At 37.5% G+C, this 23,089-nt stretch overlaps 1 protein-coding gene across 2 annotated transcripts in view; it reads right to left on the bottom strand.

Annotated features, from left to right (window-relative positions):
- Positions 1-23,089, bottom strand: part of sh3kbp1 (SH3-domain kinase binding protein 1) — a 267,662-nt gene that overhangs the window by 123,866 nt on the left and 120,707 nt on the right. For both annotated transcript variants that reach the window (XM_063051077.1, XM_063051078.1), the window contains exon 4: positions 20,396-20,502. In XM_063051077.1, the coding sequence (XP_062907147.1) occupies positions 20,396-20,502 (107 nt within the window). The remainder of the gene's footprint in view (positions 1-20,395; positions 20,503-23,089) is intronic.

Raw genomic sequence — 23,089 nt, 5'->3', positions numbered from 1 at the left:
GAAATAAAATTGTGATTCCCCCCCCCCCCCAAACATTACCCAACCCCCTCCGTGCACCGTCCTTAGGCTAAGTAACAAAGATTAATAATGCTGGTTACAGAAGGAATACTGTGAGGGTAATGCTTCAGTAAAAAAGCTTCCAGATTCTTTGATTTTCATCTATAACACAGATGAATGGATATTTTTGTAATTGAAGCTATTAGCTATCATTTGGAGCGCCATTCCTTCTCTGGTTTTTGATTCCTTGCTGCAGGCATTTCAACATTCCCGCTTGTGACTGTGTCACACAGTTGCATTAACATTACCAGTTTGCAGACCTCTCTCCAGTTTTGGAAGCCAAAAACCAGCTCCAGCTTTTACTTTAAAAGCTTTAAAACTTAATTTTGGCAATACTGTGTCATCTGACACAAATCCAAAACAACTTTAAAGTTGGTCCTTGACAGAAAACAGATAGACAAGTTTAACTCCGTGTTTGAATTCTCAGGAGATTATGGCACAAAACAGCCTGTGATCAAAGGCAAAACTAAAACTAAACTGGCAACCTTCCTTAAAGATCCCATGGGGAAGGAGGGGAGGGAGGGTTATATTAAATATAGCAGGATTTAACTGAACTTTTATTTTGCTCTTCAAATTTCTAAAAGTACAAGATGAAAAAATGTCATGGATGAAAACACTTCACTGCAATTCGAGTAGGCAAATTATTCAACTGTTATCTCCTTAACAAGACCAATCTGAAGGCTAAAAAATTAGCAGCACATCAATTTTAAATTATTTTACTATAAATAACCATTGCACATCCTTTGTGGAAACAAGGAGTTGCACCTGAACTGGAGGGGAACTATTATCCTAGTGGGAAGGCTTACTAATGCTATACAGAGTGGAGGGGATTTAAACTGGAGTTGCAGGGGAATGGAAACCAGCACACCAGAACAGATAGTGGAGTGGTTGTAGGGAAGGATGTTGTTAAGCCTACTTACAAGGTCAGGAATCAAAAGGTCAAGCATGGTGGGTCTAATGTTCTGAATTGCAGATAGTTCAATGTAAGGAATACTGTAGGAAAGGTGAATGAGCTTAGGGCATGGATTAGCACACGGAGTTATGACACTGTAGCAATTAGTGAAACTTGGTTACATGACTTGAATTGAAATGACTATATTACCTACATCCTTCATATACATGAAGAATAAAAATCTTACGTTACATCTCCCGTCTAAATGTGCAATATATAGTAATTTATAATAAATAATATGTATAACAGGACAGACAATATAACATAGAAATACAATTGTATCAGCATGAATTAACCAGTCTGATGGCCTGCTGGAAGAAGCTGTCCCAGAGCCTGTTGGTCCTGGCTTGAACGCTGCGGTACCGTTTCCCAGATGGTAGCAGCTGGAACAGTTTGTGGTTGGGGTGACTTGGGTCCCCAGTGATCCTTCAGGCCCTTTTTATGCATCTGCCTTTGTAAATGTCCTGAATAGTGGGAAGTTCACATCCACAGATGCACTGGGCTGTCCACACCACTCTCTGCAGAGTCCTGTGATTGAAGGAGGTACAGTTCTCATACCAGGCAGTGATGCAGCCAGTCAGGATGCTCTCAATTGTGCCCCTGTAGAAGGTTCTTAGGATTTGGGGGCCCATATCAAACTTCTTCAATCATCTAAGGTAAATGAGGGACAGTAGTGGCAGCTCAATGTTCTGGGGTTCCTTGTTTTAGACGGTATGGCATGGGAGGTATTTAAAGGGGGAGGGGTGGCATTATTAGTCAGGGAAAATGGCACAACAGTGCTCAGTCAGGTCAAACTGGACAGCTCATCTAATGAGGCTTTATGGGTAGAACTGATGAATAAGAAAGCTATGACTACATTAATGGGATTATATTATAGACCGCCCAACAGTCAGAGGGATTTAAAGGAGCAAATGTGTAGAGATATCACAGACTGTTGCAAAAAACATAAGGTTGTGATAATAGATGACTTTAACTTTCCACATATTGACAGGGATCCCATACTCTAAAAGGGCTGAATGGGAAACAGTTCTGTCAAATGTGTTCAGCAAAGTCCCAACTACAGAGAGTGCAATACTAGATCTTCTATTAAGGAATGAGACGGGGCAAGTGACAGAAGTTTGTGTTGGGGAACACTTTGCATCTAGTGATCATAGTGCCAGTAGTTTCAAGGTAATTATAGAGAAGGGTAGGTCTGGTCCACTAACTGAGATTCTAATCAGAGAAGATCCAATTTTGATAGTATCAGAAAGGATCTGGAAAGCGTGGATTAATGTTTTCTGGCAAAGATGTTCTTGGTAAAGTGAGATGCTTTCAAAACTGAAATTTTGAGAGTACACAGGTTGTATGTTCTTGTCAAAATATAAGGCAAGGATAAAACGTCTAGGGAACTTTGGTTTTTGAGAGCTACTGAGGACCTTAATAAGACAAAGAGGGAGGTACGTAGCAGGTATAAGCAGGCAGGAATAAATGAGGTACTTGAGGAGTATAAGAAATACAACAGAACACTTAAGAAGGCATGAGGTTGCTCTAGCAAACGAGGCAAAGGGACAAGATTGATCCTCTGGAAGATCAGAGTGGCAATCTATGAATGGAGCCGAAAGATACGGAGGATTTCTTTTTTTTTTAAATTTTATTTTTATTTGGATAAGGAGTTCACAATTATCATGTACTTTTTTCACACATATAACCTTTTCCATTTTTTTTATATGTATAAAACTACAATTATTTATACATTCTTAAGTACACATTGAGATGATATAAAAGCAAAATAAACATTTAAATAGATAATTATGTACTGCGGTAAATCTAACCTATTGGGCTAAGTAATGAAATTAGTTGTTAAGAAAAATGGTAATAATAGTTTCCATACAACCCTTCTGGACCATTTCCACTGGTCCAAAATGTTGCATACAAGTCTATATACCAACCATTGTAGGTGTTTATATCCCAATTTGTTCGTGCTTGTTCCTGCCCGCAGACATAATTATCCAATCCCTATGTACTTATTTACTTAATTTTTTCATTTTTTTTTATCCCTTTCCCAAATCTTTCCCTTTACTTGTGTTAATTCTCTATTTTCCAAAAAAAAACAACAAACATTTAGACTAGGGGTGCTTACGTTAGCAATATTACTGTGTTGATGAGAAGAGCAATATAAATCATTAGGAGAGTCATCTAAAGTCTGCTCGCATTGGGGTTATATATTCAATCCATTTATTCCAGATTTGATAACATGTTTCTTTTTGAGTTCTCAGGGAGTAGGTCAACTTTTCCATTTTAAATATTTCCAAGATAATTTCGTACCAATCTTCTAATGTAGGTGGTATTGGATTTAGCCATTTTCTAGTGATTGATTTCTTACTTGCCGCTAAGAGGGCCTGCAGCAACTTTATATCTTCTTTCTGTTCAAGGAACAATACATGCCCCAAATAGAGCGTCTCAAAGTTCAGAGGTATCTGGGACCTAAGTACCTTAACTAATGTTCTATGAATACCTTCCCAAAATAGACTTAATTTAGGGCAATCCCAGAAAATATGAAAATGATTTGCCTCCTTGGAGCCGCACCTTCTCCAACACATCACATTTGTATCTTTATATTTTTCCTGATTTGGGGTCTTGAAGTATCTTATAATGTTTTTCCAACAATGTTCTCTCCAAGTCAAAGAATTAGTCGAGGACCATTGAAAACTGCAGATTTTCCCCCAAGCCTCCTCTGAAAGTACCAACCCCGCTTCTTTCTCCCACTTCTCTTTAATATACAGTGTATTTACATTTTTAGCATGGGAGAGTGCATTATATAGGCGAGAAACTGATTTACTAGGTATTGAACTGCAAGCCGAATTCAGAATCTTGAAAAATTCTAATTCTACTGTTGATAGGTCTGTATATCTACAACTCTGGTTAACATAGTTTCGTATTTGAAGGTACCTAAAAAAGTCATTATGTTCTAGGCCATGTTTGTCCTGCAGGATTTGGAAACTTTGTAATACTCTTTTATCTATAAATGAGAGGTAGGTTGTAAGACCTTTCTTTATCCATAGCTCAAATCTTTTATCTCCTCTGTTGGGAAGGAATTCGGTATCATATGCACACCATCTAAAGAGTTTTAGCATGTTAATTAATTCCACATGAATTAACCACCTTCTGCCATACTTTTAATGTAAGATTTATCCAAGCATTATTAAATTTTTAGCAACTGGGCCATCAATCCTTTGTCAGCTATTGAGGCCTGAAGAGGAAAACTGTCAACTAATCCAAATTCTATTTCCTTCCATCTAGCCTTATATTCCCTATTACACCAATATAACAGAGGGGTTATCTGTGAGGCATAAAAATAATTTCTCAGGCAAGGAAGAACCATACCTCCTCTTTCCTTCCCTAACTGTAAGGTGTTATATCGAATTCTAGGTTTCCTTCCTTGCCAAATGAAGCGGGAAATCCATTTGTCCCATTCCCTGAATTGATTATCATCCACCTCCACTGGTAAAGTACGGAAAAGATATAATAACCGAGGAAGAATATTCATTTTTATAGTATTTATCCTTGAATTTAAACTTAAAAAGGGGATAAGATTCCATCTATGCATATCTGCTTTTATCTCTGAGATTAATGGCCCATAATTTACCTGTGACAGTGTTGAAAGATCCTTCGGCAGGGTTATTCCTAAATATTTTAATGATTTAGCTTCCCACTTAAGATCGTATGTATCCTGCAATTTTTTGGATGGTGTACAATTTAGGGACATAACCTGCGTTTTCTTTACATTTATTTTATAACCTGATATTTTCCCAAAGTCATCCAACAGTGTAAACAATCCTATAAATGATTTTTCTGGTTCACTCAGATAGACCAAAACATCATCTGCGAATAACGCCACTTTCTGTTCAATCCCTGCCACCTTGATACCTTTTACGATTTCGCTCTGTCTTATTAGTTGGGCAAGTGGTTCAATATATAGCGCAAAAAGGAGAGGAGAAATTGGGCGTCCCTGTCTAGTGCCTCTCTCTAAAATGAAGGAGTCAGAGAGGTCCCCATTTATCTTAATTCGGGCTGTTGGGCTGTCATACAGAGTCTGAATTGCTTTAGTAAACCTTTCTTGAAAGCCGAATCTTCCTAACACTCTGTATAGGAATGCCCAACTAACCGAATCAAAAGCTTTCTCAGCGTCCAATCCTACTACCATTGTCTCTGTCTTGTTCCTATTAACCTGTTCTAATATGTGCAGAGTTCTCCTTATGTTGTCCTGTGTTTGTCTTTGTTGAATAAATCCAGTCTGGTCTAAATGGATTAGGCCAGGTAAAAGCTTTTCCAATCTGCGCGCTAATATAGATGTAAATAGTTTGTAATCTAAATTAAGAACACTAATTGGCCGATAATTGCCACATTCTAGTTTATCTTTTCCCTCTTTAGGAATAACTGAAATAATCGCTTCTCTCCAGGAAGGTGGAGTTTCTCCTCTCTGCAAGATCCAATTAAAGGTGTTAAGTAGTAATGGGGCTAACTGTGTCTTCAGGGACTTGTACCACTCTGAGGTAAACCCATCAGAACCCGGGGACTTTCCAGCCTTTAACCTAGAGATGGCCACGTTCAGTTCTTTGACAAGTTACTGGTTCTAATAAACTTTCATTTTGTAAATCTGTAAGTTTAGGTAGATCTAAAAAATTCAATACACTGTCTATATAGGGCTCATTGGGGGCCCGGGGTTGGGAGTACAGCTCTCGATAATACGTTTCAAAACTCTCTTGAATTTTCCCTATTGTACTCTCCACAAGCTTTGTCTTTGGATTCTTTATTTTATGAATTGTATTGTCTGCTTGTTGTTTTCGTAATTTATATGCTAATAATCTAGCTGATTTACCTCCTACTTCATAATTCTTTTGTCTCAGGTAAAGAAAATTTCTTTGAGTTTCCAACGTATAAATATCATCAATTTCACTTTGCAATTTCCTAATTTCCTGTTTTCGATTTGAATTACTTTTGTTGCTATCTCCAACTTGAAGTTGTTTTAATTTTCCTTGAAGGTCTGCTAATTTTTGTGCATTGATTTTTTTCATGTGAGTAGTAATGGAAATAATTTTCCCTCTCAGTACAGCTTTCAATGTATCCCATAAAATCACTGGTGATGTTTCTCCCGTGTCATTAAGGTCTAGATATTACATTTGGGTTATTAAGTATATGTGAGTTTAGCCTCCATAGTGTTTTCCTCATTTTCCTTTCCAGGATTAGAGACATAGAGACTGGGCTATGATCCGACAGATCAATTGTTGCAATATTACAGTTTTTTATCCTGAGTCTATCTGTATTAAAGATAAAGAAATAGTCTATCCTTGAATAGGCTGAATGAGGGAAAGAGTAATATGTATAATCTTTACTAGTAGGGTGTAATTCCCTCCAGACATCTATAATTCCCAACTCCTCCATCAATGAATTCACTTTCCAAGTCAGAGGTTTATTCTGAGTAACTATTCTTGAAGAATCTAATATAGGATTTAATCTAATATTAAAATCCCCTCCACAAATTACTACCCCTCGAGAACTGACTATTAGGTCAAAAATGTGTCTATAAAATGACCATTCACTACCTGGAGGAGCATAAACATTCAGCAATGTTATTTCTGTACCTTCTATTCTTCCTGTGATTTTTACAAACCGTCCTTCTTTGTCTCTAGTCTCTGAAATATGTTCATAATTAAGAGTACTTGATATTAAAGTAGCTACCCCTCTTTTGTGACTCAATTTATATGATGAATAAAATACATGCTTAAAGCCCATTCTTTTTAATTTTCCATGTTCAGATTGGCTCATATATGCTTCCTGGAGGAAAGCTATTTGTGCCCTCTCTTTTTTCAATTTAGACATAATCTTATTTCTTTTAATTGGATTCAAAACCCCATTAACATTATAGGAAATTATTTTTACCAATTCAGTTTGCATTTTTCTCTAGTAGAAAAAAAGCACTCTCCTTTTCTAACCAAACAGTAAGCAATCCCTTCTCAACAGTAAACCAAGACATATAACCACACCCTAGACATTTCTGAACGTATAACATTTGAAAATTTTCCCCGACTTCCCACAGTGAGGCCTGAGCACCGACCCACCTCAGTTCAGAGGGATAACCTCTATCTTCACCCTGTGTTAGAGGGCCCTCAGCAGTTTGAATAATCATAGAGAATTTTCTCCTATTTATGTCTCGACCATATTGCTATCATTCAAGTTATTCCGCCTAGATTATTTTCAGTTCCCAGTTTTCATTTTACTTTTAAGTCCAATTTACTCTTTTCAGTCATTTCTCTTAATTAATCTGTATTCTCTGTACATTCGCGTCTGAATATTTGCAGCTTTTCCTTGTAGTTTGACACTCTGGTTCGAGTGGAGCGTCCTCACCCCACTAACTGCCACGACTTCTGCCGAATCCTCTCCAGTAGCGACTCCAGTTGGGTGATAACTTTAATAGGTAGTCCCCGGTCCGCCAGGTCCGACGTTGCCTCCTCCACCGTAGCGTAAGTTTTTGTTCCTTCGTCGTAAAAGACTCTCAGCTGAGCTGGATACAGGGTCTGGAATCTGATGTTGTTTTCCTTCAGGACTCTCCGTGTTTCCGTATATTCCTTCCGTCTGGCAAGAATCCCCGGTGCATAGTCGTGGTCTAAGCTGATTTTACAGTTGTTCCACATGAAACCCTTCTTTTGCCATGCTCTTTTAAGCACCTCTTCCTTCGTTCTGTAACTGAGAAATCTGATCAGAATCGATCTGGGCTGGGTGCCTGCCGGAGGCTGTGGTGCCAACGCGCGGTGAGCCCTTTCTATCTGTAGGTCTTTTGCGGCCGGTATATTAAGGTTCTCTCTAAGCAGCTTCTCCACGAAGGGAATCATCAATCCGGGTTTACCTTCGGTTCCTTCGGGAACTCCGTAGATCCTCACATTTTCCCTTCTCGAGCGGCCGCCTTGATCTATTAGTTTCCACTGGAGTTGGTCTTGTAGCTTCAGCATTTCTGCTATCACTTCCTCGGCATTTTGTAGCTTCTCTTCAATTCCAACAATCCTCGCTTCGGCTTCATCTATCCGTGAGTTAGTTTTTACTATTTCTCCTTTAATATCTTCCAGCTGTTTGCTGTTATTTTGTCGGAACTCGCGAATCTCTCCGAGAATCAAAGACAGAGTCACCGATTCCCCCTCATTATCTCCGTCCTGGCTTGCCGTGGGAGAGCTAGGCCCTTTGCCTTGCTGCATCTCTTTATGTTTATCAGCCTTCGAAGCAGACTTTTTATTCTTGTTCTTAGACATCATCCTTGCCCCTTTTATTAATATAGTTATGCAATATTAAGTATTTGTCTAAATTCGATTTTAGGGCAGTTTACCTTCTTTTTTGTCGAGAGACCTTTTCCTTACGCCGCCATTCCCTTGATGACCCGGAAGTCCTCCCTCGGAGGATTTCTTAAATGGATTTTTTGCATCTATATTTAATAGGGAGATAGACACAAATTCTACAGATGTGAGGCAATGCAGAGGCGAGATCATGGACTCCATACAGATTACAGAAAAGGAGGTATTTAATGCCTTGAGTCAAATTAGGGTGGGTAAATCCCCAAGGCCTGATAATGTCTTCTCTCAGACCCTGTGGGAGGCTAGTGCAAGAACTGCATGGGCCCTAGCAAAGATATTTAAGATATCCTTAGCCACTGTGAGATGCCAGGGGATTAGAGGATAGCTAATGTTGTTCTGTTGTTTAAAAATGGCTCTCAAATTAAGCCAAAAAATTAGAGTCCAGTGAGCCTGATATCAGTAGTGAAAAAGTTATTGGAAGGTATTCTAAGGGACTGGATATACAAGTATTTGGATAGACAGGGACTGATTAGGGTTAGTCAACCTGGCTTTGTGCATACTAAGTCGTATCTAACCAATCTTATACAGTCTTTCAAGGAAGTAACCAGGAAAGTTGATGATTTTAATGGACGTTGTCTACATGGACTTTATCAAGGTCTTTGACAAGGTCCTACATTGGACATTGGTCAAGAAAGTTCAGTATTTGGCATACAAGATGAGCTAATAAATTGGATTAGACATTGGCTTCGCAGCAGAACCCAGACAGTGATTGTAGATGGTTGCCTCTTTGACTGGAGGCCTGTGACTAGTGGTGTGCTGCAGCGATCAGTGCTGGGTCCATTATTGTTTGTCATCTATAATCAATAATATGGATGATAACGTGTTAAGCTGGATCAGCAAATTTGCGGATGACACCAAGATTGGGCGTGTTGTGGACATTTGAGGAAGACAGCAAGGAAGACTACCAAAGATTACAGTAGGATCTGAAACAGCTGGAAAAATGGGCTGAGAATGGCGGATGGAATTTAATGCAGACAAGGGTGAGGTTTTGCACTTTGTTCTATGACTCTAAACAAAGTCCCTTTTTCACACCATCACCTTCCATCATGATGTGTATCAATAACAGTGCTAAAGGGAACAGTTTCAGAACAGTTCAAAACTCAGTGAAAATATGCTCTGAATTATCAACAGCAGCAAAACTATATTCTATCAGAATCTGTAACCTTGCAGACTGTTACACCATTACCCCTAAAACTCAGCAGTTGCACGTTAATAGCACATTTGTCATTTACAATGTGATGAAAGGTATTTTCAATGGAAAATCGGACTTGTTCTTCACATAGACTGGTTAGCCGATCCCACAAACAGGTACTTAATATATATGAAACGAGCACTAGTGAGAAGAGAGGAAGATTTCTCATTCCTGATAGTTATTTTTTCTAGACCAAAATTTCCAACACTCAACTGGCACAATCAACAGTAAATCTACAAGCCAATATCAAGTGATTTATATGGTCCCTCACCTACAATAACTTCCTTAGATGCTTCTTCCAGATGGTGATTGGCATGGAATAATAATTATTCAGCATAGAAAGGGTGGCAAATGATAATCAGGTCAGTTCCATCCTCATGTATGAATTGTTGCCAAGGCATTTCAGGTGTCCACAATCATTATTTTGAAATAATTGGATCTATGCTGCTTGATTGTGTAGAACCATAAACTTCACCTCTCGTGGGCTTGTTTTGTTGGTAGATGAGACTTCACTTAAAAGGTACAATTCTATGTGATTATACAAAACTTTCACTTGATTAACCCTGGAGATATGTCAATGTAATCATGAAGAAGGCATGGCTGCAGCTCTACTTTGTTAGGAGTTTGAGGAGTTTTGGTATGTCACCAAAAACTTGCAAATTTCTATAGATGTACAAGTGAGAGCATTCAGACTGATTGCATCACAGCCTAGTATGAAGCCTCCAATACAGAGGGTCAAAAGAGGCTGCAAAAGTTATAGATTCAGCCAGCAGAACCCTCTCTGACCATCAAGGACTCTTCAAGACATAGTGCTTCAAGAAGGCAGCATCCATCATTAAGGACCCTCGGCATCTGAGGCATGTCTTCTAATCATTAACATCACCACACCCCCCTGAAGACACACAGTCAATGACTTAAGAACAGATCTTCCCCTTCAGCATCAGATTTCTGAACATTACAGCATTATTCCTTTTTTTTGGCATTATTTACTTAAAATTTATAGATGCTGCTGTCGCAAAATAACAATTTTCAGGTCATATGTCAGCGATAATATATCTGATTCTGATTCTGAATCATTTTTGCAAATGTCACCCAACACTCACGAAGAGGATATTGCGGGATTGTTTGGGTTGGGTTACTCCACTGCAGTAACAAAGTCTGAGTGGCACATCCAAATTTCATTTTGCTTTGATAGAGTGGTTGGAAGTGGATTACCATGCATCTCAGAGTCAATCACATTTCTTTTGGTCCAGTCTTCATAAAGATTGAAAGATGACAAAGATCTCATTAGGCTATGTGATAAAAGAGGTATAAATATTTCACAGAGCTAAAAAACAAAGTGTTAGAAAATACAATAAATCCTTGTGATGAATGAGGAGTTGTTACGTTATGTAGGTGAGAATGGATTCTGAAATCCATCTTAAAAATAACCAATCCTATATTCCATGAGTTACACAACAGCTTTTCCAGTAATATGAGAAAATAATATTATAATCCAGGGCAACATTCGCTTGCAAGTCACTTTCAGATCAGCACCTGTGATCTGTGTGATACACCAGTATACAATGCAAGCTAAAATGAGCACTGAGGTTAAATGGCATATTTTATAAAACTTTTACAGAATTAGACAGCATACAGAAGCTTGCAAACACACTGCTGTCCAGAAATCTGTGGAAGCTTCCTTACAGAGCACTTCATTATATAATGAGTTGCCAGTAAGTTTAACATTGTATAAACCCAAGAAGATGTCCTACTTCTGACCTTGTGATGGAAGAAAGTTTCTGATAAAGCTGCTGATGAAAACTGAACCAAGTAAGTGACCATGACTTCAAGACAGCAATGGATTGCCTTCTTAACCTACTTACTCTACCTCTGAAATTCAGCTTCATTGTTCACGTCTGGAATAGTGCTGTAAAGAGGACTCTGATTGAACAATCAAAGTGGAAAGCAAATGTGAAGGTTGTTACCAAGTGCAACTTGGCAGTATTGATGGAAATATTATCCAACACTTTGCTAATGGTTGAAGGTCATAATAACTTAGATGGGATTTGTCTCGATTTTTGTGCACCAGATATACCTAGAAGTTTTCTCACTTTCAACTGACACTTGCCAATGTTTATGCTTTATTGGGAAAACTTCATCTGGAATTATGACTAATTTTGTAACCCAAGTATTCAACTCTAAGCTGAGATGTTTCATTGCACAACAAACACAGGCATATCTGCAGTAGGTACTCAAGCATTTTTCAGTTTCAGTGAAGCAAATTATATGGGCTAAAAACAAACTTCTGTGATATTGGATTAAGACAAAGAAACTAAGCACTTCCAGCTGAAAGATACTACTGATTATATAGTCACTCCCTTTTCACTTATGCTCATCTCCACCATCATTGGCGTTTTCACAGAATCGCATTTTCTATCAGCTGATTAACTGCCTAACACCGTTCATACCCATTGCAGAGCTTTAAGCTGATCTTTAGACAGTAGTTAGTTGTGTATGAAACCTCTAAGCATAATCCTGTAATTTTAGGTATGCTTTTCCTATCTTAATTTGTCAGGGCAGAGTGAGCAACACCATCCAATGACATTATAGATGGCGTGAAACGCATACACACCCTGTTATATTTTGCAACTCCAAAAATCTGATCAAAAGAAAAACACAGGGAGACCAACAAAACTTTAGTGAGGTGTGCACTTATGATGTGATGGCGTAATGACATATGCCATTCACGTACTTTAACATATAACCCGTAATAAATTATGTAAACAAAGAATGCTTTATCAAATATATTTACAATAGTACTGAAACATTAAATGCACAACACACCTCACTTAGCACTACCTCACAGAATTCCAATTCATTAGAGTACTCTTGAGTCTCTAGTCAAAACACTCACAGGTACAGTATATAATTCTGCAGAACATTAATAAAGACAAACATTCAGTCTGCATATTGTGGTACTGGGAACCACAATATGCAGGAACATGGCACGAATCCCTGCCCTCACCACCATATGTTGCCATACCAGTATCTGTCCTTGGCTGGTGCTCTTGCAGCAGTGAATTGCCCGCAACTCAGTTCGGAGAGGCTGCAAAAATGCTCTAGTTTTTATTAAATGCTTCACCTCTGATCCTCATTGAAGGATCAAAGGTGGACAGGGTGAGCAGCTTTAAATTCATCGGTCTTATTTCAGAGGACCTGTCCTGGGCTCAGCATGTAGGTGCAATTAAGAAGAAAGCATGGCAACACCTCTACTTCTTTAGAAGTTTGCAGAGATTCAGCATGACGTCTAAAACTTCAACAGACTTCTAGTGGAGAGTGTACTGACTGGCTGCATCACAGCCTGGTATGGAAACACCAATGTCCTTGAACAGAAAATCCTACAAAAAGTAGTGGATATAGTCTAGTCCATCATGGGTAAAGCTCTGTCCATCATTGAGCATATCTACATGAAATGCTGTTGCAGGAAAGCAGCATCTATCATCAGGGACCCCCACCACCCAGAGCATGCTCGCTTCTTGCTCCTGCCATCAGGAAAGTGGTACAGGAGCCTCAGGACTCACACCACCAGGTTCTGGAACGGTTACTACTCCCTCAACCATTAGGCTCTTGAACCAAAGGCGATAACTTCACTCGCCCTATTACTGAAATGTTCCCACAACCTATGGACTCACTTTTAAGGACTTGTCATATTTCTCAATATTTATTGTTTATTTATTATCATTTCTTTCTTTGTATTTGTACAGTGTGTTGTCTTCTGCACTCTGGTTAGATGCCCAAGTTGGGCAATCTTTCATTAATGGCGGGAGGATGAGATAGCAGCACGCCGCGTGCGCACAGCCCTCCAGTGAAAAATGGTATCGTATCCGTTAAATAGGGGCCGGGACTATTCTGATTTGATGGAGACAGACGTGAAAGCACAGAGGAACATCTGGAGAAATTTCTGAAACGCCAGTTCGCTGCCGTTGTTACTGCGTGATCGAGAAATCTTCTGGAGGGTAGGCCTCAAAATCCCCGGCTTTGCCTGCTGCTGGCGACCGAGATTGAGGTTGAATCGGTCGGATAGAGATGGTGCTCAGTACTCGATGTCGGAGAGCAGATCGGAGGCTCGAAGTTTTCGAATGACTCAGAGTTGGACTGTGGTTGGGCATGGCAGGGAGAGTTTTCTTCCTTCTCCCGTCTGCGTGAGATGTGGGACATTTGAGAGACTTTGAACTTTTTACTGTGCCATGGCCTGTTCTTCATCAAGTTATGATATTGTTGCACTGTTGTAACTATATGTTATAATTATGTGGTTTTGTTAGTTTTTTCAGTCTTGGTTTATCCTGTGTTTTGTGATATCACACCGGAGGAAATATTGTATCATTTCTTTTCTTTTTAAATCTTTTTATTAAATAAGTATACAAAAGGTAAACCATATAAGCACTAATACACTGTTAGAAATTACAGGAGATATTAATACCGAAAAAATTGATACAAACAGTGCAATTTAAACATAAAATAATAACGTAAAATAATAGTATACTAATTGTATATATATATCAATAGAGAAAAGGAAAAAAAACCCCAAAAAAAACCCACCATGCAACTAAACTAAAAGCAAAGCAAAGGGCTAACTTGGAAATAGGTAGAGCTAAAAAATTTAAAATCACGTCCTCAAACCCAACCTCCATTAAAAACAGTTAAAAAAAAGCAAGAAGGGAATATAAATATGAAACGAAAGAGAAAAAAAAATTACATTAAATGAAAATATTGAATAAAAGATCTCCAGGTCTGTTCAAACTTAAATGAGGAATCATAAAGATTACTTCTAATTTTCTCCAAATTTAAGCATAATATCGTCTGGGAGAACCAAAAAAAGGTAGTTGGAGCATTAGGCTCTTTCCAATGTTGTAAGATACATCTTTTCGCCATTAAAGTAAGAAATGCAATCATTCTACGGGCTGAAGGGGAAAGATTACTGGAAATTTTAGGTAATCCAAAGATAGCAGTAATAGGGTGAGGAGAGATATCTATATTCAATACCTTTGAGATAATATTAAAAATGTCTCTCCAAAAAGTTTCCAGAGTAGGAGAAGACCAAAACATATGAGTTAAGGAAGCTATCTGCCCCGGACATCTATCACAAAATGGATTAATATGAGAATAAAAACGAGCTAATTTATCTTTGGACATATGTGCTCTATGAACAACTTTAAATTGAATTATGGAATGTTTATCACAGATAGAGGAAGTATTGACTAATTGTAAAATCTGCCCCCAGTCATCCACGGAAATAATAGAACCCAATTCTTGTTCCCAATCTGACCTAATCTTATCAAATGGAGCTTTCCTAGTTTCATAATAATATTATAAATAATAGCCGTTGCATCTTTCTGACATGGATTAAGATTAATTATAGTATCTAAAATATATGTAGGAGGAAGCATTGGAAAGGAAGAAAGTATAGTACTTAGGAAATTTCTTGGTAAATATTTATTAGATAATTGTTCAAGGGAACCATCTAAAAATAAATCCAAAAACCATGAGTCTTATGGTTTGGAACCCTTAGTCTTCCAAATTTGAAACGCACCATCCGTAAAAGAGGGAGGAAAAAGTATGTTACCTAAAATAGGGATCGCTAGCACAAATTGGTTAAGATCGAAAAGTTTTCTGAATTGAAACCAAATACGTAAGGTATATTTAACTATCAGGTTAGAAACCAGTTTGAGGCGTTTCAAATCGAAAGGAAGAGAGGAACCTAAAATAGAGCCAAGTGCATAGCCCTGAGCAGATTGTAATTCCAATACTACCCATTTAGGGATGGATAGTGTAACTTGGTCAGGTAACCAAAATTTCATATGTCGAATATTAATTGCCCAATAATAGAATCTAAAGTTAGGTAATGCTAAACCTCCATCTCTCTTAGCTTTCTGTAAATGTATTTTACCCAGTCTCGGATTTTTATTTTGCCAAATAAATGAAGAAATTTTAGAGTCAACTTTATCAAAAAAAGATTTTGGAACAAAAATCGGTAATGCCTGAAATATATATAAAAATTTTGGCAGAATAAAAATCTTAACTGCATTAATACGACCAATCAAAGTTAAATATAATGGAAACCATTTAGATGAAAGTTGAGTAATATGATCAATTAAGGGTAAAAAATTAGTCTTAAATAAATCTTTGTGTTTATAAGTAATTTTAATCCCAAGATATGAGAAATAATTATTAATCAATTTAAACGGAAAGTTATGATACAAGGGAAGTTGTTTATTAATCGGAAAAAGTTCACTCTTACTAAGATTTAATTTATAACCTGAAAAAAGACTGAATTGTGCTAATAAATCTAAAGCAGCAGGGATAGATTTTTGAGGATTAGAAATATATAAAAGTAAGTCATCAGCATAGAGTGATATTTTATGGGACTTTAAGCCCCGAGTTATCTCAATAATATTTGGAGATTCTCGAATGGCAATTGCAAGAGGTTCTAATGCAATATCAAATAATAAAGGACTAAGAGGACAACCTTGTCGAGTACCTCGAAAGAGAGGAAAAAAAGGTGAGCTTAAAGAGTTAGTACGGACTGAGGCCATAGGAGAATGATATAACAGTTTGATCCAAGATATAAATATCGAGCTAAAATTAAACATTTCAAGCACCTTAAATAAGTAAGGCCATTCTACTCTATCAAAGGCTTTTTCAGCATCTAAAGAGATAACACACTCAGGAACATTTTGTGAGGGAGTATAAACAATATTTAACAGTGTGCGAATGTTATAGAAAGAGAAACGACCTTTAATAAAACCCGTTTGGTCTTCCGAAATAATAAAAGGGAGAACTTTTTCTAATCTGTTTGCTAATAATTTAGAAAAAATTTTAGAATCAATATTTAATAAAGATATTGGTCTATAAGATGCACATTGAGCAGGATCTTTATCCTTCTTTAATATTAGAGAGATTGACGCTCTATAAAAGGATTCGGGAAGTTTACCAAGTTTTAATGAAGCCTCGAAAACCCTACCGAACCAAGGGATTAATGAAGGTGCAAAAAACCTATAAAATTCCACGGTAAACCCATCAAGGCCAGGAGCTTTCCCCAGGTTCATAGAGGAAATAACATTCTTAATCTCATCAGTGGTAATGGGAGTATCTAGCATAGAAGACATATCCTGTGAAATCTCAGGGAAATCTAGGTTATCTAAAAAGTCATTCATATATTTAGAGTCTCGTAAAGACTCAGATTGATATAAGGAAGAATAAAAATCAAAGAAGGTTTGATTAATCTCCGCATGATCAAATATCAATCGATCATTTTGATTATAAATCTGATTAATTTGAGATTTTGAATAATTAGACTTCAATTGGTTAGCCAACAATTTGCCAACTTTGTCACTGTGTACATAAAATTCACTTCTTGTTTTCTTTAATTGGTTTACAATCGAAGACAAAAGTAATAAACTATGTTCCATTTGAAGTTCAGTTCTTTGTTTATATAACTCCTCAGAGGGAGCTGTAACATATTTCTTATCAATTTCCTTAATCTTGTCTACAATGACCAGCTCCTCCTGCTTCAGCTTCTTCCTCAAAGCAGCAGAATACGAGATAATCTAACCACGAATATAAGCTTTAAAAGTATCCCAAAGAATGTTCACAGAAATATCCTCTGTATAGTTGATTGTAAAAAAAAATCAATCTGTTCATTCATAAAGTTAACAAAATCCGAGTCCTGAAGCAACAACGAATTAAAACGCCATTGTCTATTATTTTGTGCGTTGACCTGAATTTTAATAGAAAGCTTAAGTGGAGCATGATCCGAAATGGTTATAGAGTCGTAATCACATTTAATCACTGAAGAGATAAGCCGAGAGTCAATAAAGAAGTAATCAATTCTTGAATAGGAATGGTGAACATGTGAAAAAAAAGAAAAATCTTTTTCCTGAGGATGCAAAAAACGCCAGATGTCCATCGACCCAGAATCAGAGAGGAATGAGTTAATCAAAGTTGCAGATTTATTGGGTAAAATCCGTAAAGGAGTCGAACTGTCCAAAACTGGGGATAAGCAAGTATTAAGATCTCCACCCCAGATCAATGAAAACTCATTCAAATTCGGGAACCGATTAAATAATGATTTATAAAATTCCAGACAGTCCATATTGGGTGCATAAACATTGACCAAAACTACCTTTTTATTAAATAGTAGACCATTAACCAGTAGAAATCTACCATTCCGATCAGAGATAATATCATGTTGTACAAAAGTAACTGAGGAGTCTATAAAAATAGAGACGCCTCGAATCTTAGCGTTAGAGTTCGAATGAAACTGTTGGCCCTTCCAGAATTTAAAAAAACGTAGTCTGTCTCCCCTCCGCACATGGGTCTCTTGTAAAAATAGAACATGTGCTTTAAGTCTCCGGAATACTTTAAAAACTTTTTTCCTTTTAATAGGATGATTAAGACCATTAGTATTCCAGGAGACAAAATTAATAATAGACTCCATAAACCCTAAAGTCAACCCGCAAAAAAAAGGATTGACGATAGGTTCGACCCACGAACCCGGAAAGGGAGCAGAACAAACCAGAGATAACTGTAAGGAGAACGCAACCAATACTTCAGTAATGTAAGTAGCCCAAGAAGAAAAAAACTAAAACGTGAAGCCCCTCTCACCAGCCCCACCCCATGACCCCAAGGCTAAATCTAAAGCAGACCCGCCAGAAAGAAGCAAGCACTAAAACTACCCCCAGACTTCGGATAGACGCTCACTAAAAAAAGTGTAAATATAAAAAAGATCGGCTAGTTATAAAACAGTAGAAGAATAAAAAAAAGGTAAATCAATTAAGACAAGCACAATGTAAAACAGAGAAAAAGCCTGAAAATATAAAGAAAACCGTAACAGACCACAGACCCTATGATTAACCAAAAAAAAAGAAACGAAATTATTAATATAAACTAGTTAGGAAAACCTACAAAAAAAAGTACATTTAAAGACTACGAAATTGAAGGCCTCAGAGGAAATACGCAAAGTGATACTAAGGGAATAACCACCCATAATCCCCAGGGAAAAAGAAAGGAATGACGCAGTTAGAAAGAAAGTTTGGCAACCATATTAATTAATCAAAAATAAACTTTTCTGCCCATATAAAACAAACAAAAATTAAACCCAACAGATTCACAACCTCCGATCAAACAGATAGTTAAAAATTACGATTAACATGTTGGTGAAAATTGATCCAGATAACTCTGGGCACCCGATCAAAAAAAACGGGAAGCTCCGTCAGGCGTGCGGATCCTTAAACGCGCTGGGTAAAGCAGCGCTGGTTTTAAATCCATCTTGTAGAGTTCCGACATCACAGATCTGTAACGAACCCGTTGATTCCGAATCTGTTTGCTGAAGTCCTCCACGAACCGGAACTGGAGATCCAAAAAATCAATGTAACCTTTAGATCGAACAAATCGAAGCAGTTTCTCCTTGTCTTGAAAGTAATGAAAACGTAAAATGACATGCTGAGGTTTATCTGACTTAGACGAATATGATGGAACTCTGTGAGCCCGATCCAATAACGGTGGTTGGTCAGGAAATACAGTAGGAAATGCATCTTTTAAAAGTTGAGAGAAAAACTTTATAGAGTTGTCAGATTCAGCAGCTTCACGAACACCAATAATTCGAATATTCTGCCGTCGCATTTTGGATTCTAAGTCAGAGTTTTTGAAAGTCAGAAAGTCAAGTTTTTTCTTCATTGTAGTAATTGTTTCTTCAATTTTCTCCATCTTGAGTTCATTTTGTTGCGTGGATTTTTGAAGATTAGATATAGCCGACTGATGTTCCGTGATAGATGTTTGCATTTTATCGATTGAATCGGCAATTTTCTGGAAATTAATTGAAATTTCCGCACGAATCAGCTCCTTTATAGAGGTTGAAATTTTCCTTTGAATTAGATCCGATATAGCTTTCAGAGTCAAAGGTGGTTCAGTCGGAGGGAGATCGGTACCTTTCGGTCTAACCGGAAGTTTGCCGTCTTTCCCATTTTTTCCGTTCTTAGACATAGCAGACCTTAAAAGCATCCAAATATCAAAAAGCCCAATTTATTTCAGATTATTGTAAAAGTCGATGCCTTAATGGTTAGTTAAATATAGCTGATCATAGGAAAAAAAACTCAGAGGTAATGGAGCGAGTCAAGAACACGACTTCACTCCATGAGCTCTACCGGAAGTCTCCCATCATTTCTTAATTTCTTAATGACAATAAAAGAGGACTGCGTGTCTTCATAATCTAATTCTGCTACGGTTATTATTCTAAAGATTTATTGAGTATGCCTGCAAGAAAAAATGAATCTCACTGTTGTATTTGGTGACATATATGTATGTTGGTAATAAATTTACTTTGAACTTTGAAGGTTATTACATCATTTTGTTAAGATCCCTATAATTCTTACTCACCCATCAAATTCTTACATCACTCTCAATCAAATCACTATCCTCGTACTTTAATCCCTTCTGTTGAATCACCAACCACAATATCACCTTCCTGAGATGCAGTGGCCAGAGTTGTATATAGTAGTCTAGAACTCTTTAATATTTTTACACTGCTGAGTACCATCCATCCATTTCTATTCCAAACCACCTGAATATTCTATTAATGTTTTTTCCTCCCCCCCCAACACTTTATTGCATGCTCTCAGTGATTTTTGAAACTGACCTCAAGTTTCTCTGCTCCATAATTCTAGCTTCCCAAACTTGAGAAACCGCCAAACTGCACAAGTATTTTAGATATATAATTATTCTTCTGTAAAGTTGTGACTCATCATTTTCCGTCATTACTTATATACAGATACTTACTTCACCCAATACTTCAATGATTTCACCGATTTTCAGCTCTAGCTCATCATCATTCTGAGGAGTGTAACTAAATGCCACTTGACATCGTCTTGATCTAATTTTTTCAGCTGTGAAAATAAAAAATAGCATTTTAAGCAATTCTGTACCAGAATGAAATGGGCTTTTATATGAGTAAAACAAGCAGATGGTTCTGACAATGGAGATATACACTATGTGTAATGTTTGCAAGTGAATCATCAATTTAATTCCAATATCATAGGAATGACATAAGAAATTCATAAGGATTTACTGAGGGTGAGAGAAACAAATATTTGTAATGGATTTAATAATTCTGCATCACTATTTAAGAGTATGCTTACATATGAACTTTTGCAATGTAACAAGTTAGAGTATACAGTCATATTCTCAAACTTGCCAGACTAGAATCATTGGGCAGAAAACAACAGCATGAAAAGCTTGCTACATTCGATAAATGTTTATTAGTATCTACTAGTTGAAACATTTTTAAATGCAAAATAAATGGTTAAAAGCTTTCAAATTTTTGCAAAACATTATATAATTACAATATTAAAATTATTGGAACCATATAAAGTACTGAGTTTCCATGGATGATGCCCGACCTGCTGAGTTTCTCCAGCTGTTGTGAGTGTTGCTTTGACCCCAGCATCTGCAGATTATTTTGTGTTTAAAGTCCTGAGTATTAGACTCACTTACAAACAATTAAAGCTTTTGACAAGGTGTCCCTGCAGTAGGGCAGTCCAAAGGCTAACACACACTGGATCTGAAAGATGTTGAAAAACTGAGAAAAAATATATATATATGATGAGGATCAGAAAATTGGTGGTGTCAGAGATAACAAAGAAAGATGTCTGAGGATACAGCAGGACGTACAGTAGTTCAGCTGAAAAGTTGAGTAGAGCAATGGTAGATGGAATTTAATCCAGGCAAACACAAGGTAATACATTTTGGAATGTTAAATATTGGCAGGATATTTACAGTAAACCACATAGCATTTTGGTAGTTCGATATACAAAGGGACTGTGGGGTGCAAGACCATATTTCCCTGAAAATGATACCACAGTGGGTATGGTAGCAAGGAAGGCATTCGGCATGTTCAGCTTCACAGACACAACATTTCAATTTAACTTTGACTCATTTTCAAATTTTTGAGAAAATGAGTCTTAAAGTTAAATTGAAATGTTGTGTCTGTATAAAACACTGGTTAGGTCGCACAGACTATTCTGCACAATTCTATTTACCACAAGGGCGAGACAGAAAGGATTTGCTAGAATGTTACCAGGAACAGAGGGCTTTAGTTACAAGCAGAGATTGGATATACTGGGCTTGTTCTTACTGGATTGTAGGAGGCTGAGGGGTGACATAATAAAGTTTTATGTGGAGGGAATAATGATCATTGTCAAAAGAGCTTTGTCTCAGAGTGAGATAGTCTAAAACTAGATAGTACAGTTTAAGGTGAGTGCAGAGAAATCTAAAGGAGACCTAAGGGGCAGCTTTTTCCACACAGAGGATGGTGGTTATATGGAATCAGCAGCTAGAACAGGTGAAAGAGGCAGAAACAATTACAATGTTTAAAAGGTACTGGGACAGGTACTTAAGACAGGAAAGGAAGAGAAGAATGCTGGCTTAATACAGGCAAATGTGATTAGCACAGTCCTTAGGGGCAAGTTGACCCAAAGTACAGCTCCATGACTCTGTCTCCCCTTTGCACAAAGACACATGGAGGCATTGCCAATTCTGAAGCTAACAGCAGCATAGAATTCAATCAATTAAACAACTGTCTTAAATTAATACAAAATAAATTATACTTGCAACTATTGCACAAGCAATCCTTAAAATATGCAAAAAAAAATCAAAAACTAATCTTCTTCCACCATTTATAGTGATCAGTACAAAACTGGGTGAAAGTCACATTTTCTCTAATTCATCATTTCTTTTCATAGTCATAGTCATACTTTATTGATCCCGGAGGAAATTGGTTTTCGTTACAGTTGCACCATAAATAATTAAATAGTAATAATAAAACCATAAATAGTTAAATAGTAATATGTAAATTATGCCAGGAAATAAGTCCAGGACTAGCCTATTGGCTCAAGGTGTCTGACCCTCCAAGGGAGGAGTTGTAAAGTTTGATGGCCACAGGCAGGAATGACTTCCTATGACGCTCTGTGTTGCATCTCAGTGGAATGAGTCTCTGGCTGAATGTACTCCTGTGCCCAACCAGTACATTATGTAGTGGATAGAAGACACTGTCCAAGATGGCATGCAACTTGGACAGCATCCTCTTTTCAGACACCACTGTCAGAGAGTCCAGTTCCATCCCCACAACATCACTGGCCTTACGAATGAGTTTGTTGATTCTGTTGGTGTTTGCTACCCTCAGCTTGCTGCCCCAGCACACAACAGCAAACATAATCGCACTAGCCACCACAGACTCATAGAACATCCTCAGCATCGTCCAGCAGATGTTAAAGGACCTCAGTCTCCTCAGGAAATAGAGACGGCTCTGACCCTTCTTGTAGACAGCCTCAGTGTTCTTTGACCAGTCCAGTTTATTGTCAATTCGTATCCCCAGGTATTTGTAATCCTCCACCATGTCCACACTGACCCCCTGGATGGAAACAGGGGTCGTCAGTACCTTAGCTCTCCTCAGGTCTACCACCAGCTCATGTTTCT

This window comes from Mobula hypostoma, chromosome 6 (assembly GCF_963921235.1).
Source record: "Mobula hypostoma chromosome 6, sMobHyp1.1, whole genome shotgun sequence".
In the NCBI taxonomy this organism is placed as follows: Eukaryota; Metazoa; Chordata; class Chondrichthyes; order Myliobatiformes; family Myliobatidae; genus Mobula; species Mobula hypostoma.
Note: the sequence above shows the minus strand (reverse complement) of the source record. Positions and strands in the feature narration are given on the sequence as shown.